The sequence below is a fragment of the Mesoplodon bidens genome, assembly GCF_964165515.1.
Source record: "Mesoplodon bidens genome assembly, chromosome: 18".
NCBI lineage: Eukaryota > Metazoa > Chordata > Mammalia > Artiodactyla > Ziphiidae > Mesoplodon > Mesoplodon bidens.
The window spans coordinates 45582383-45600015 of NC_138175.1; the positions used below are offsets into that span (position 1 = coordinate 45582383).

The window sequence follows — 17633 nt, forward strand, 5'->3', positions numbered from 1 at the left end:
GACTTAACAGACAGGAGAAAAAAACCACAGTACTACAGGCATCTTACAAGCATACCTACACCTCCAGAATATTGACCTGAGTGGGAACTCAATTTCTAGAAGCTTCTTGGACCAGCAATCCTTATTTTCCACATAAGCCCTCTCTATTGCTTTCCTGAAGAACATCACTTCCTCTCTGGCTGACAACTGCTGAGGCTGGTGGAGAATGGCCTACGTCAAGATAATGAGAACTCAGGGGTTTTTAAGGAAGGTAGTAAGGCTGGTTCTAATTACAGGTGCAAGGAGCACCCACGCTTTTTTTTTTTAATACTGTGATTTATCATCAAGTACTTTATTCTCTTGGCCACGTTGCAGTCATGCTAGAAGTTTCCAGAATCCTTAGTGCATATGGTGTGCAAGAGAGTCAAAAAGTAAGAAAAGAAAACTCCTCCCTGGAGAGTGAAGTCTAGAGAAATGCAGCCCAGAAAGGTGTAAGGAGTTATTCCAGAGTCTGCTGCCGCTAAGGCCGTTGGTGTCAACTGGATAGATCTCAACAGAACTAAGAAGAACCAAAACTGATCAACAGATACGTGAGGAAGTCAGATGCACGGAATAGTAGGACTTTTCACACACAAAGGACAAATAAACCAAGAGTTAATTTTGGCTACCAAACTGCAATTTGGTTTTCTAGGTCATTTTCCCCCAACTATTTAAAAAGAAACATTAGTGCTACACATATGCAACTTTAAGATGTTGTATTCTCCTATCAAGTTGCACTGAGAAGCAGGTTAAATAAGCCCCTCTTACTGCCATCCACCTGCAGAGACGTCACATCCATTTTCTTTGATTTCCATTGGCAACAGCGGGAAATAATTCCAATAGTGCTGAAGTGAGCAGCCAGACTGCCTTGCTGAGTTCCCATGGTGGGGAGGGGTGCCGTCAGAAGGAAGACTAGTTAAATCATCGGGGGCTGGTGTCAAGGAAAATTTCCTGTAAGTTACAGAATATGATTTGGGGCTTAAAATCAGAGGATTTTAATAGGCAGAAAAGGGACAGAAAAGCATTCTGAGCACAGTGAAGAGCAGTGGCAAAAAGTGGACCAAAAGTAGACAGTGTGTTGGGATTGCAGAGAATAACTGGGAATGACTTGTACAGTTTGGGGCAAGGATTAGACCAGTGCTGTCTTACAGAACCTTGGTGATGATGGAAATCTTCACATCTTGTACTGTCAATAATGTAGCCATTAGCCACATGTGGCTACTAAGCATTTGAAATGTGGCTAGTATGACTGAGGAACTGAATTTTTAATTTAATTTTAGTTAATCTGAATTTAAATCTAATTAATTCTAGAATCTAGAGGAAGACAATGCTTATGACATTAACTATGAGGACCAGGTCTCATCATCACTGTAAATAGTACGGGCCACAGCGACTGAAGTATAAAGGTGACCAATGAATACTGACTGAATATATACAAGTTTGGTTTTCACCCATTAATGAACGGAAGGCTACTGAAGAATTTAAAAAAGGAAGTGAAAGGGCCAATATAGCCAGATTATTTTAGTGGAGAGGAGTAAAATTGGAGTCAGGGAGATCAGCTGAAAGGTGCCTGTACTTTCCCAAGCAAACAAAGGGCCTGACCCAAGATAGTGATAGTGGAAATGAGGAGGAAGGGGATGAATTCAAGGTGTCAGAGAAGTAAAATCAACCGGTTCTGGCATCTGATTGGATATGGATGCAGAGAGAGAAAAAGGAGTCAGGAATTCTTTCATATTTACTGAGTTCCCACCTCAGTTGGCATGGTTCTATGTGTAAGGAAGATAGCAAATCCAGTCTGTCCCAGCGGATCTCACGTTCTAATGGAAGGAGACAATAACAAATATTGATATACTGACATTGATATTCCTATTTATATGTAAAGGGGTCAAAGTTCTATAGAGGAAAATAAAAAGATTAAGGAGATGGGGAAATGAAGGGTGGTCTAAGAAGGCGTTTCATTGGGAATGTGACATTGACACAGATATCTAGGGGAAGCACAGTCCTAGCAGAGGGACCAACAAATGCAAAGGCCTCTAGGCAAGAGCAGGCTTTAACAACAAAGAGGAAGGAGACTAGAGTGGCTGGAATGGGGTGAGTGAGAAAATGAGGGCCAGAGAGGTAGATGGAAGCTGGATCACACAGGGCTTGTGGGCCATTGTAAGAACGTTGGTTTTTACTCTTGAGTAAGACAGGAAGCCACTGAAACACTTCAAACCAAGGAATGGCATAATCTGATTTACATTTACAAGGATCACTCATGGAAAATGGACTAAGAGGACAAGGGGGGGAAGCAGGGAGACTAGTGAGAAGGTTACTGCAGTAATCCTGGCAAGGGGTTGAGGCGCTTGCCTTAGGGTGGTATGGTCATGGGGGAGGTGACAAGAATTGATCAGATTCTATATATTCTCTGTAATAGGAGCTGACAGGATTTACTGATTTTAGGTATAAAAGAAAAAAAAAAGAGGCCAAGATGATGCTAGGGTTTTTGGCTTGAGCAACTAGAGGTATGAAGTTGCTATTTTTTAACACAACGGACTGTGAGAGGAGCAGGTTTGGATGGACCAATTATGAATTCTGTTTTACCTTGATACTTGAGATGATTATTATATGTCTAAGTGGAAATGCCAGATGTCCATTAGACATTCTATCTGGGAGTTCAGAGAAAGTCCAAATGTAGGAATATAACATTGGAAGTTACTGATGTTCAGTTGATATTTAAAGCTCTGATACTAGGTAAGATTGCCTACAGAGTGATTAAAGGTAAGGAAGAAAAACGGTCCAAAACCTGAGCCTGAGGGGCTCCAATGGTTAGAGAACAGGGAGATGAAAAGGAAAAAAGAAAGAAAGGAGTCTGAAAAGGAGACATCAGTGGAATAGAAGGAAAAAAAGAGAATTGGGCTTCACTGAAAGCCCAGTGAAGAAAGTATACCAAGAAGGAAGGTGAGAACAACTGTCAAATGCTACCAATAGGTCAAGTGGTAAGAGGAACGAGAACTGTCCATTGGATCTGGCATTAGAGAGATCATTAGAAGTCTCAACAAAAGTGGATTCTCTAGAGTGGAGGACACAAAAGCTTGGCTGGAGTGAGTTCAAGAGAAAATGGAAGGTGGGACTTCCCTGGTGGTGTAGTGGTTAAGAATCCACCTGCCAATGCAGAGGACATGGGTTCAGAGCCCTGGTCTGGGAAGATCTCACATGCCGCGGAGCAACTAAGCCCGTATGCCACAACTACTTAGCCTACACTCTAGAGCCCTTGAGCCACAACTACTGAGCCAGCGTACCACAACTAAAGCCCGCCTGCCTAGAGCCTGTGCCCCGCAACAAAGAGAAGCCACCGCAGTGAGAAGCCCGAGCACTGCAACAAAGAGTAGCCCCCACTCGCTGCAATTAGGGAAAGCCTGCACGCAGCAATGAAGACCCAGCACAGCCAAAAATAAATAAATAAATAAACTTATAAGAGAAAATGGAAGGAAAGGAAGTAGAGACAGAAGAGCCTTCCCTTTCAAGGAGTTTTGTTGAAAAGAACAGAGAAATAGAGCTAGAAATGGATATGGAATCCAGGAACGGTTGTTTGTTTTGAATGTGGGAGAGATTACAGCATGGTTTATAGTGCTGGGAATAACCCAGTAAAGAAAAATGAATAATGCAGGGACACAGGAGACAATTGCACAGGAGCAATGATCTTGAGCAGGAGAGATGGGATGGGAACCAGCACCCAAGTATTGGGGGCTGAATTACAGAAGATCACAGGTAGTTAGTTCATAACTAGGGAAGGTAGAGTACATAAGTGCAGGAATGATCCCCAGGATTCTAGGGTGAGGTGATGCAGTGCCATTCATATACACTTCATTTAGTTTTACTTTTATAACTACCCTGTTAGTTAAATAAAGTTGATTTTATTTCTCACATTATACATAAGAGAAGCTAGAATGCCTGAGAGGTTATGATATTGACCCAAGGCCACAATGAGTGGGATACGAACCCAAGTGTTGTATTTTATTGCCCATGAAAGTTTCCATCAGCATAAACTGCCTCCCTGTGGTTACTGCCATTAATGAGGGGAATGAACAATAAATTCCCTAATTAAGAGAGTTAGAAAAGGCCCAATTAAGAGAGTTAGGGGTTAATGGGAGAAGGAAACTGAAACCTTTTGTAAGGGCTTTGTCACAGGAGACAATTCTGACAAGTAATAGTTTCTTTTAAGAATTATTAGACAAGAAGGCACCAGATACATTAGAAATCAGGAGGGAAAAGCCTAGGAGAACATCTCAGAATTCAGAGGAAAAAAAGACACAGAAGAAATGAATTCTGAAAACAAAGGTCAGAGATATGGAGGAGAGATCCAGAAGACCTAAAATATACGTAAAAGGGGAGAATAAAACAGAACAGCGGGAGGAAAAAAGTGCATAAAAGTGAATAATAAGAGTGTTTTCTGGAGGAAATAAAATACTTGAATCTTTATATTAGAAAGAATCCCTGAGAGCTTATAAAAATTCACAAAAGGCCACATCTGGATGTATCCTGGTAACAATCCTAAAATTTTCACTTACCAATAAGATATTATTCTTAAATGTCCATGGACTATTTAGAACGCACCACATAATACCAGCCATGTTCCCTTTGGAGGCTTTGTATATTCCTTCTGGAATGCTCCTCCTCAAGATAGTCATAGAGCTCACTTGCTCCCTCCATGAAGGTTTCTGCTTAAACTTCACTTCTATGACCAAACTACTAAAATATTACCCTTTGTCATTCACTCTAGCCTTCCCTGTTTTATTTTTCCTTCTAGCTCTCAGTGCTACTATACATTATATTATATATTTGCTTGTCAATTATTTGACTCTTCCCACTAAACTTAAAAGCAGGGATCTTGTTGGTTTTGTTCATTATTAATTCCTCAGGGCATAAAATACTACATGGGAGGCACTCAAACTCTCCAATGAATGTACAAGATCACAATGGAAACCTTAAGAGTTTATCAAAGTAGCAATTTCTCAGCCTATTTTTTGTGGTTGTACCATAAGCCAAAAAGAAGTTCTAACTTGATAAAATATTTAATATAAAAATAAAATATCTGTAAACGTACGTCAGACAAATATAATGTATTTATATTTTGTGGACACATAACATACAAGGCAGAAAAATACAAAGAAAAAACTTATATTTGAGATTTTAAAAACTCTAGCCCCAAATACTAAAACCAAAATGAAAAGGCAAATGATAAAATGAAAAAAAAAAAAAAAAAGCCTTTAACTCACAAGTCAGATAAAAAACAAAAATTCTTATTGGATAGTGCTTTTAAAATTAAATTTTCAGGGCTTCCCTGGTGGCGCAGTGGTTAAGAATCTGCCTGCCAATGCAGGGGACATGGGTTTGAGCGCTGGGCTGGGAAGATCCCACATGCCGCAGAGCAACTAAGCCCGTGCACCACAACTACTTAGCCTGCGCTCTAGAGCCTGCGAGCCACAACTACTGAAGCCCATGAGCCTAGAGCCTGTGCTCCGCAACAAGAGAAGCCACTGCAATGAGAAGCCCGTGCACTACAACGAAGAGTAGCCCCTGCTCGCTGCAACTAGAGAAAGCCCGCTCGCTGCAGCTAGAGAAAGCCCGCACGCAGCAACAAGGGCCAAACTCAGCCAAAAATAAATAAATAAATAAATTTAAAAAACATTAAATTAAATTTTCAGAAAAAAAGCAATAATTTTAGATAAATGAGCAAAGGATATGCATGAACAACTCACTAGATAATAAAGTGGCTCCTCAACCTATCAAGAGTTTTAGTAATGAAGGGAATGTACGTTAAAGCAATAAGGAAATAACATTTTACAGTTATCAATTTGGCAAATTTTTAAAAGACTGATGACACGTCACAATAGCATGATGTGAGGAAATGGACACACACAGTAGAATAATAGCTGGTATAAACTTTCAACAAGGCAAGTTAGCAGAAATTAAACCATGTATATCCTCTGATGAAGTAATTCTATATGAGACTCTATCCAAAAGATGTGTGGGGTGTATGATGGAGACACTGCTGACAATGGAAACAACTTGGAGAGAATTTAAATATCCTACAAAATATAGTGTATCCATACAATGGAAACATTGTTGCCATAAAAACAAATCTTTGCTGATGTTAAGATGTTAAACAACTTTGGGTGAATAAGGTAGGTAATAAAACAGTATATGTAATCTTATTTTTATAGGAAAAATATATACATGCATATGTGTATGCATAGAAAATGGATTGAAAGGATTTTCAATTAAATTTTTACATTTGTCTCTAGGTGTATAATTATGGGGGAATCTGTTTTTCTGTATTTTTTTTCTTTTTTGCCACACCACGCTGCATGTAGGATCTTAGTTCCCCGACCAGGGATGGAACCTGCGCCCCCTGCATTGGAAGCATGGGGTCTCAACCACTGAACCGTCAGGGAAGTCCCTGTTTTCCTGTGTTTTCAAGTTTTCCCTTAAGCATATGTTTTATAATCATAAATAACACAATTAACTCCTTCCTCCTCATGGGGCAGGATAGATTATAAAAGAAAATACGAATGGAGTGATACGAGTGACAGTGAAGTGCCTCTGGGAACTTGTATGCTGAAGGAGCTTAATCTTCTCCATAGTTCTAGAGCCTTTGAGGGGTGTGTCCTCAAACAGTAACTGACTTCCCACAGAGGAGGTGAGCTTTCATATAAAAGGCTTCCTGTTTCCTTAGTCTCCTCACTCACCTGTGCACAGGCCTCTTGTTAACCTCTTTCCACAGTCCAGGATGTCTTCCTTGCTCCAAAAAGAATTCACACCTAATTTACAGAAGCAACTTCCTATACACAGAAAAAGAAATGGGTCTTAGCCAGTGTGGTAGACATTACTAATTTAATTACTAATGTCTCACCATTGTCCAGTTTTTCAAGTATCCAGTCTTCCACATAATCCAGACCACATAATTCTCTCATCTTTCTGTTGCTGATGTGGTGGCCAAGGAGGCTGTGTGTTTCAGATGGTACAGCTAGCTACAGGATGGTGGAGTCTCCTTTAGTCTGAGACCCTGCCTATGCTGATGCATAATGAGCAAAAAATAAAAAGTTATTTTGTAAACCACTGAGATTTGGGGGTTGTTTGCTACCACAGCATAACAACCTGTCCTAATACGCTAATTCAGCTATACTCTGACTAAATAAAAATTCAGACTTGGGGCCTTGGTCAGTACAAGAAAGAATAATTTTTAAAAAGTCAGAGGAAGCTTCAGAAATAACAGAGCAGAGCTGTGCATTTCCAACTCTATACATCTCAAAGGGACTTTTCACAAACCCACAATGTGAAACAAAAGGCCCTAAAAAGGCAGATTATGAGTTATGGGACAAGTTGTTCTTGACCCAGCAAAATCATGCTCCTTTAGATCTCTATCATCAAATCTTTGTACAAATCCTTCTAAGCAAAGTTCAGCCATCTACACACCACCCAGTGAAGCTTGCAGTTACATCCCTGTCCCTAAATTGACAGACATTCTTATTCTTCAGAGGGTATGGATCCCACATCACACAAGGTTTGGGCCGGGGGAGTAGGAGAACTTGACAGCTCATGAGAAGTAGATATATATATAGATATCTTCACCTTAACATTAGTAATCTGTTCCTGGAAAAGCAATCATTCTGAGTAGAAACTCTAACCAGGAGCCTCTTCCCCAATGTGTTCCTTTGAACATGAAATAATAGCTCAGGATATTCTAAAAACAGCTCTTTTTCACAAAATGGCTTTTTTTTTTTTGCGGTACACGGGCCCCCCACCGCTGCGGCCTCTCCCGCTGCGGAGCACAGGCTCTGGACGCTCAGGCCCAGCGGCCACGGCTCACGGGCCCAGCCGTTCCGCGGCATGTGGGATCCTCCCGGACCGGGGCACGAATCCGCGTCCCCTGCATCTGCAGGTGGACCCTCAACCACTGCGCCACCAGGGAAGCCCCTGCTTTTGTTGTTTTTGCTTGTCAGCTCCCAATTGTTGCAAACTTCTTGATTTGGTAACTACATTTATGTGTGCTGGAGACCTGCCTGGAAGAGAACTAAAAGTCATTCAGGCCAAGTCCTGTGTATAAGTGATGCTTCCTTTCAGCTCTTCTCGCCAGATAGGTTTATTATGTTTCTGCACCTGCCCTATTTGCCTCAGTGTTCTCTGAACAGCTATAGAATCATCTTGCTCCATTGGTCATACTTTGTATTTCTTTTTAACACTTTTTTTTTAAAGACTTTTTTGATGTGGACCATTTTTAATGTCTTTATTGAATTTGTTACAATATTACTTCTGTTTTATGTTTTGGTTTTTTTGGCCATGAGGCACGTGGGATCTTAGCTCCCCAACCAGGGATCGAACTTGTACCCCCTGCATTGGAAGGCGAAGTCTTAACCACTGGACTGCCAGGGAAGTCCCCATACTTTGGATTTCTGATGATTAGAATGAAAATTGCAGGAAATATAGGTGACTCAGTTCACCTCCATAGAGTTCTTATGGGATCAGTCTGACTTAGATATGACATGACATGACAATGACAGCTCTGGTCATACAAATATCTTCCTCTTATGAACTCTCATAGCATACTATCAGGGTAAACTAGTGCCCTTTTTCATTCTTTACTTTGGACATTTGTATACAAGTTTTATCTCCCCCATTACATTATTTGTAATTTAAAAACAGAGATTCTCACTTTTTAAAAGTACTTTGTCTCCCTGAGTTCTAGATTAGGATTTTGCATATTTGCAAATTCTAAATAAATGTCTAATGCCTGACCCAAAGGAATTCATTATAAAAATACGTGAAGTTGTATGCACAAGAGTACTTTTGGGACAATTTCACAATTAAAATATAGAAATATAAATGCTCTTTAGTAGGCAGTAAAGCGAATAAATTAAGGTGCATCTCGATAATGAAATACTACATAGTGACTTTAAAATATAATTGTTACACAGTCAATGCATTGTGTAACTTTCCACTTAAACAAAAATAAATAACTGGAGTTGTAGATGACATTTATTTTCCTGGCAGCAGAAAAATTATGAGCAATCGAGCCAATGTCTATAACACAAGTAGGGACAAAAAAGGAAATTAGTATGATTGAAACAAATTACAACTAAAAGTTCTTTAGGGCTTCCCTGGTGGCGCAGTGGTTGCAAGTCTGCCTGCTGATGCAGGGGACGCGGGTTTGTGCCCCGGTCCAGGAAGATCCCACATGCCGCAGAGCGGCTGGGCCCGTGAGCCATGGCCACTGAGCCTCTGCGTCTGGAGCCTGTGCTCGCAACGGGAGAGGCCACAACAGTGAGAGGCCCGCGTACCGCAAAAAAAAAAAAAAAAAAGTTCTTTAACAGTCTTTTAACATATTCTCTGGTGCACTGAAATAGCTTCATTATCAAAAACATCTTGTGAATGACCAATTTTCAAGATAGTGCAATTTCCAGTTTAAGTGAGACAGTGAACACAAAGCAGAATGCATGGTGTCAGATACGTAGCCAGTTTCTTCTCCATTCAATTACCCATTAAAAAATTTGGGGATGGGATCTTTGCAAAATTTGAATACTTTTTTATTCATCATTTTCAGTGTTGTATCATTACAGTATTTTCCTTGATCTGGTCAACTCTCTGTAAGCATATGTTTATTAGTTGAATAATATTCCATCATATGAATGTAATATGTGATAGAAACTTCTTCTTTTAACTCCCTGTTGTTGGGCACAAATTTTGGACATCTCAAAGGCTATTATTACCGGGCACTACTGTCTTTGATTGCAGTTCTAAATTTTTTTTTTTTTTTTTTGTGGTACGCGGGCCTCTCACCATTGTGGCCTCTCCCGTTGTGGAGCACAGGCTCCGGACGCGCAGGCTCAGCGGCCATGGCTCACGGGCCTAGCCGCTCCGCGGCATGTGGGATCTTCCCGGACCGGGGCACAAACCCGCGTCCCCTGAATCGGCAGGCGGACTCACAACCACTGCGCCACCAGGGAAGCCCTGCAGTTCTAAATTTTTAAGGGTCATGAATCTCTTTGAAAGTCTTATGAAATCATAAACCTTCTTTCAAGAAAAAAATCAAATAAATAAGTATCTGCAAGGACTTCCCTGGTGGTCCAGTGGCTGAGACTCTGTGCTCCCAATGCAGGAGGCCCGGGTTCAATCCCTGGTCCAGGAGCTAGATCCTGCATGCATGCCGCAACTAAGAGTTCATATGCCACAACTAAGAGGCCCGAATGGCATAACTAAGATGTCACAACTATGAGCCTGCAAGCCGCAGTGAGGATCCCGCGTGCTGCAACTAACACCCAGCACAGCCAAAATAAATAAATAAATAAATATTAAAAAAAAAAAAGTATCTGCAAAAACTGCATAGGGCTTCCCTGGTGGCACAGTGGTTGAGAGTCCGCCTGCTGATGCAGGGGACGTGGGTTCGTGCCCCAGTCCGGGAGGATCCCACATGCCGCGGAGCGGCTGGGCCCGTGAGCCATGGCCGCTGAGCCTGCGCGTCCGGTGCCTGTGCTCCGCAACGGGAGAGGCCACAGCGGTGAGAGGCCCGCGTACCGCAAAAAAAAAACCAAACTGCATAAAATTTCATGGTGTCCGCAGAGCCCTGAAGTCTAAGGGTGGGAGTCTGGACCTCCTTTAAAAACCCTGCTGTGGCCACTTATTTACGAACACCAAGTACTACTAGCTAATATTCTTTTTTTTGTTTTTTTCATAACTTATCAAAAGAACAACATGGATTTGGCTGGAAACAAATTTAAGACCCAAAACCCAAAATGCCCCATATCAAATTAGATCTGGTTACTGAAACAAACTTTTATCCCAGATTTGTGAATCTAGACTTCTGAGATAGGTCCCAATCACATTCTTACTCCTAAAAGCCAGAACAGCAGAAGGCCTTGTTCATCAACCCAGACTGTGAAAATCAACAATATTAATAACGAGTGTTACATGAGCCAGGGTATCTGTGTACAATTATGCAGGGGCCATTGTTCATTAATCAACAAATCACAACCCTCCAAAAGATGTAGATCTATGCCAACAGAACCCTTTGCTGCATAAATGGTATAAAGGAGAAACTGAATAATTTGACAGTAAAAAAAGGAACATTGGGGCTTCTCTGGTGGCGCAGTGGTTGAGAGTCCGCCTGCCGATGCAGGGGACACAGGTTCGTGCCCCGGTCCGGGAGGATCCCACATGCTGCGGAGCGGCTGGGCCCGTGAGCCATGGCCGCTGAGCCTGCGCGTCCGGAGCCTGTGCTCCGCAACGGGAGAGGCCACAACAGTGAGAGGCCCGCGTACAGCAAAAAAAAAAAAAAAAAAAAAAAAGGAACATCAGGAAACTAGCTGTACTAGACATTAAAATGTACTGTAAAGTCTCTATAATTAAAGCAGTGTGGTAGTAGTGCATAAATAGACAAACCAACCAGTGGAACAGAACAGAAGGCCTAGAAATAGAACCAAGTATCAATATGTATGGACATTTAGTATATGATAGAGATGGCATTTCAAATCAGTGGGGCAAAGATAAAATTCTTAATAAATGGTGCTGGGAAAACTGGATAGCCATTTAGAAAATATAAAACTAAATCCATGCCCCATTCCATACACAAAATTAAACTCCAAATGGATCAGGGTGCTAGATGTAAAAGATGAAACCATACAGTTATTAGAAGATAACACATGTAAATTCCCCTTTAATCCTGAGATTGAGAAAGGCTTTCTAACTCTAGAAGCAATAAAGGAAAACACTGGTAATTTGACTACATAAAAATAAAAATATTCAATGACAAAGAACACCATAAACAAAGTCAAAAGACAACTGTCAAACTGGAAGAAAATACTTGCACCATACATCACAGATGAGGAACTAATATTCCTAATGTGTAAAGAATTCTTAAACTTTGTGACAAAGCACCAAAAAAACCAAAACCAAAACCAAAAAAAAAACAAACAACAAACAAAAAAACCCCGTGAAAGTAAATAGGAAAAAGAGATGGACAATTCACACACAAAAAAGATGTAAAAAAGGCCCTTAAGGATATGTATGAAAAGATGTCTATCAACATAGTACTGGAAGTCCTAGACAGAGCAGTTGCACAAGAAAAAGAAATAAAAGGCATCCAAATTAGAAAGGAAGAAGTAAACTTATCTCTGTTCACAGATGATATAATCTTATATATAGAAAACCCTAGAGATCACACACACACACACACACACACACACACACAAACCCTGTTAGAGCTAAAAAATGAATTCAGCAAAGTTGCAGGATACAAAATCAACACACAAAAATCAGTTGCATTTCTATATAGACTAACAACAAACAATCAGAAACGAAAATAAAAAAAAACAAATCCATTTATGATAGTATCAAAAGAACAAAATACTTAGGAATCAACTTAACTGAGGAAGCAAAAGACTTAACACATTGATAACTACAAAGATTGCTGAAAGAGATGAAAGAAGCCATAAATAAATGGAAAGATATCCTGTGTTCAAGACTTGGAATACTTAATATTGTTAAGATGCTGTTATGGACTTAGAATTGTGTGTGTCCTCCCTGCCCCACTCATATGCTGGAAGCCCTAACCCCTAATGTCACTGTATTTGGAGATAGGGCCGTTCTGGAAGTAATTACATTTAAATGATGGCATAAGGGTGGGGGCCTGATATGATAGCAGTAGTGTCCCTATAAGAAGAGACACCAGAGAGCTCACTCTCTCTCTGCCATGCGAGGACTCAGTGAGAAGGTGGCACCTTGATCTCAGACTTCCAACCTCCATAATTGTAAGAAAATAAATTTCTGTGGTTTAAGCCACCCAGTCTATGGTATTTTGTTATGGAAGCTTGAGCTGACCACGACAGATGGCAATACTACCTAAAGTAACATACAGATTCAATGCAATCCTTATGAAAACCTCAATGATTTTTTTGAAGAAATGGAAAAATCCATCCTAAAATTCACACAGAATCTCAAGGGACCCCAAATAGCCAAAACAATCTTACTCTCACACGTCTTGATTTCAAAACTCACTACAAAACTTACCAAAGATGGTAATCAAAACAGTGTGGTACTGCCAAAAAGACAGATATCTAGACCAATGAAATAGAATAGAAATCCTCACATATATGGTCAAATAATTTTCAGCAATGGAGTCAAGACTACTTGATAGGGGAAAAGACAGTCTTTTCAACAAATGGTGTTGGGAAAACTGGATATCCACATGCAAAAGAATAATGTTGGACCTGTGCCTAATACTACATTAAAAAATTAACTCAAAATGGATCAAAGATCTAAACATAAGAGCTAAAACTATAAAACTCTTAGAAGAAAACATAGGGAAAAATCTTCATAACACTAGATTTAGCAATTATTTCTTGGATATGACATCGAAAGCACAGGCAACAAAAGGAAAAAACATGTGCTGTAGACTTCATCAAAATAAAAAACTTTTGTGCATCAGAGGATACTGTCAACAGAGTGAAAGTACAATCCATGGAATGGGAATATTTGCAAATCATATGTTTGATAAGGGATTAATATTCAGAATATATAAAGAACTCCTAGAACACAACAACAACAAACAAACAAACCCTGGTGGCCTCGTGGTTAGGATTCCAGGCTTTCACGGCCATGGCCCAGGTTCAATCCCTGGTCGGGGAACTGAGATCCTGCATGCTGCACAGTGCAGCCAAAAGAAAAGGGGAGGGGGGCAAAGGACATTTCTCCAAAGATATACAAATGGCCAACAAACAATGTGAAAAGATTTCCTACATCACTACTAATTAAAGGAATACAAATCAAAACCATAATGAGATACCACTTCACACTCATTAGGATGGCTATTATAAAAAAAGCAGAAAATAACAAGCATTGGCAAGGATGTAGAGAAATCAGAACCCTTGTGCACTGCCAGTGGGAATGTAAAATAGTGCAGCTGTTGTGGAAAATGCTATGGTGATTCCTCAAAAAATTAAACATACCATGTGACCCAGCAATTCAACTTCTGGATATATACTCCAAAGAAGTGAAAGCAGGGACATGAACAGATATTTGTAAACCCATTTTCAGAGCAGCATGATTCACAATAGCGAAAAGGTGTTAGCAACCCAAGTGCCCACTGATAAATTAATAAACAGAATGTGGTATATATGTGCAATGGAAAATTATTCAGGCTTAAAAAGGAAGGAAATTCTGACATATGCTACAACATGGATGAATCCTGAAGATACTGTGCTCAGTGAAATAAGTCAGTCATAAAAGGACAAACACTGTATGATTCCACTTATGTGAGGTACCTAGAATATTCTAATTCATAGAGATAAAAGGCAGAATGGTGGTTTCCAGGGGCTGGAGGAAGGGGCGAAGGGAATTATTGTTTGATGGGTACAGAGTTTCGGTTTTTGAAGATGAGAAAAGTTCTGGAGATAAATGGTGGTGATGGCTGCACAATGCAAATGGAGTTAATGTTACTGAACAGCATAATTAAAATGGTAAATTTTATGTTATGTATATTTAACCATAAAAACCCCCAACAAACTGAGATTGGTTGGTTAGCTATAATGGGTGATTGGGAACAGTGTGGAAAAAATGGGGGAATGGAACTGGGAGAGAAGGAATGATGGAGGAGTAAGTGAGTAGATCTTCTGGTCTAATTCTAACCTTCAGAACCATGTTAATGTTTCACATACTCAAAAAATAATTAAAATCAACCAGGATGTGTGTTTGGGAGCCCCAAATAAAATACAAACAGTAACAAATGAACCTATGTATATTACAAATGAGTAATATTACCATACAGATGGGTGTAGGGAAAACTGTATTTTTATTTATTTTATTTTTTGGGGGGGTATTGTATTTTTACTATGAACTGTAAGACTAAATACAAAAAGAGCTGTATGGGGTTTGGGGATATGTGTTAGAACTACTTTCTACTCAAGACTGAGCAAATAAATAAATGCACTGTGGTTAATGAGAGCCGAGTTTTTCACTGTCAGAGAAAGGAGTTACAGAAAAGGAAATGGAGATGGCTAGAAGAAGCCCTGTGGTATTGAACTGGAATTGGAGATATCATATGAAATCATGGATTATCTGTATAGGTATACATACAGATAGATACAGATGTGTGGGTACAGATGCATATATTTCATATCTGAGAAAGTCAAGAAGCAAAGACATCCCAGTAGCAATGAGCACATCTAATCTGGGTTTCTAAATATAATTTTCTAGTAAAAGGAGCCAGTGATCCCTGGGAAATTTGCTGATTCCAGGACTAGGGCTGGGAAAGTACAGTATCAACCTGGAACATCCTGCGGTGCAGGAAAATAAGGAAGTACTAAAAAAAAATTAAATAAATAAAGGGGATATGTTGGAAGGATACAGGAGCCAATCCAAAGGGTTTCCCAGTGGCCAAATATGGGACAATTCGAGCAATAAAATAGTGATAGTAATGGATTATAACCTATAGTATTAAAAAATCCAGACTATACTTATATAAGTTAGTAAATAAATTAAATGGGGAGAAGGAAAATCTATTTGTAACAGAATTATAATTAATAAATGTAGAAGGAATAACAGAATCCGAAAAAAAAAATCACCGTTTGGCAAATACCTGGTAATAAGTTTTCAGGCAGGAATTATCAATGGATGTAGTAAGTGGAAGTAGGATGAAAAACAGCATAATTTTATAGACCTAAAGTATTTCTCCGTGAGACACATTAATTATAATGGGAAGAGTGGCTTTGCAGTGGAGAAACCTGGCAAATAAAGTTAACACCACCAATAATGAGACAAATTAATCTCATGTGTCTCCTGATAAGATGCACTGAGAATACATCACTTCTGGGGTAGTCTTGCCTCAACTGAATAATCTGAACTTAATTATGAGGAAGTATCAGACAACCTCAAATTGAGGAACATTCTACATTGCAGAATTTACAAAATAAATGGCCAGTTCACCTCAAAAGTGTCAAGGTCATGAAAGACAAAGAAAGATTGAGTAACCATTCCAGATAAAAGATGACTAAGGAGAGTTACCAACTTAACTGCAACATATGATCCTGGATTGGATCCTTGTCCAGAAACAGGACACTAAGGGACACTGATGAAATTTGAATAAGGTTTGTAGATTGGTTATTTATCAGCGTTAATCTCCTGGCTTTGATAGAGAAGCTGGGTTAAGAGTATTTGGGAATTCTATTTTTGCAACAGTTTTAAGTCTAAAGCTAATTAAAAATGAAAAGTTTAAAAACATTTAGATTAACATTAGGTGTGCAGGGAGTATGGAAGGTATGGGCCTTTCAGTTCGCCTCCATAGCACTCAGTAATTTACTCCAATGGCAAATACTGGACACCAGTTCACTTGGGGGTGGGCGGTGGTGTGTGTCTTTGTTAGGCAAGAAGTTTCAGAAGAAGGAAAGAAAAGCACGTGTTAAAAACGAAAATAACAAGCCCCAAATGGGGTCATGTGCCCCCATAACAGCAAACAAGACAATACCAGTTTCAATCTCTCTCAAGAAAATGTGCTCCTAAATAAAAACTCAACAAACAAACAAACAACAAAAAAAGAAAATGTGCTCTTTAAACAACCAATCTGAAATTTCCTGATTAGCTCTAGTGAGGTAATCTGCATGATAAGACCCCTGCCATTTCCTTCCCCTAAAAGATGTCCGGCCTAAAACAATCCTTTCTTTTCTTTTGCTAATAACTTCCTTGCACCACTTTCCTACTGCCTATAAAAACCTTCCATTTTGTACAACTCCTTGGAGTATGTCTCTACTTGGTAGATGGGATGCTGCCTGATTCATGAATTGTTGAATAAAGCCAAATAATCTTCACGTATATTTGGCTAAATTTTTTGTTTTTTGTTTTTAACACACATCACGAAAAATAATAAGGGTTTCAAGGGAAAGAAGAAAAACTGATACACGGAGAAACTTGGCTTTTGGATGTTCAATAATAATTCTTTCCTTCTCTTCTCAATACGTCTCTTGGAGAAGAATCAAGGAAAAGCAATCATGAGGGACCAGGGCATTTTTAAAGGGTCATCGCCCGACCCTCCCACACAGGGGAGGGAGAGCAGAGAAGACTGGACATCATGCCCAATCTCGGTGTTACAGGGAAAGGCTGAGGTTATCACTGTCCGGGGCCAAAATCTGTCAGAGCACTGGAGTCACAGGCACCTCACACCCACACACTTGGTGCTGAACAAATGGTCAGTGTCACACAAACACATATCCACTCTTAGGACACACAATGAAACACGATCATAGACACCTCCACAGCCTTATACACAGCCACAATCTCACACCCACTAAGGCACACACAGTCGCACAATCTACTCACCACCATGACACACAAAGACACATTCAGAATTGTGTAATTTTAGCCCGCTCGCGCCAGCGCGCAAAAACCCAAGGCTCTCTGGACACGCCCTGTCCCCGCCCCGGACTCCCGGACCCCTCACCTTCTGCCTCCCCGTGGTCGCGTCCGGGGCCCTGCGGAGCTAACGACCTCGCCACGACGTCAAGAGAGACGTAACGCTGGGCCGCTGTGGACTCTGGGAAATGTAGTCCAGAGCCAGACCAGCTACAGAGAAGATGGCGTCCTCATACCTC

The 17633-nt window shown here is 40.2% G+C and overlaps 1 protein-coding gene across 3 annotated transcripts in view; it reads right to left on the minus strand.

Moving 5' to 3' along the window:
* The window catches only part of ZNF565 (zinc finger protein 565), a 108335-nt gene that overhangs the window by 13678 nt on the left and 77024 nt on the right, over positions 1 to 17633 (minus strand). The window contains exons 1-3 of one of the 3 annotated variants that reach the window (XM_081217149.1): positions 17483 to 17569; positions 6750 to 6842; positions 797 to 969 (exon numbers count right to left, since the gene is read on the minus strand). In XM_081217149.1, coding sequence (XP_081073275.1) covers positions 797 to 833 — 37 coding nt within the window. In that variant the 5' untranslated portion in view covers positions 834 to 969; positions 6750 to 6842; positions 17483 to 17569. Of the gene's footprint in view, positions 1 to 786; positions 970 to 6749; positions 6843 to 17482; positions 17570 to 17633 lie in introns of those variants that run through there. The other 2 variants (XM_081217148.1, XM_081217147.1) reach the window with 2 other exon arrangements.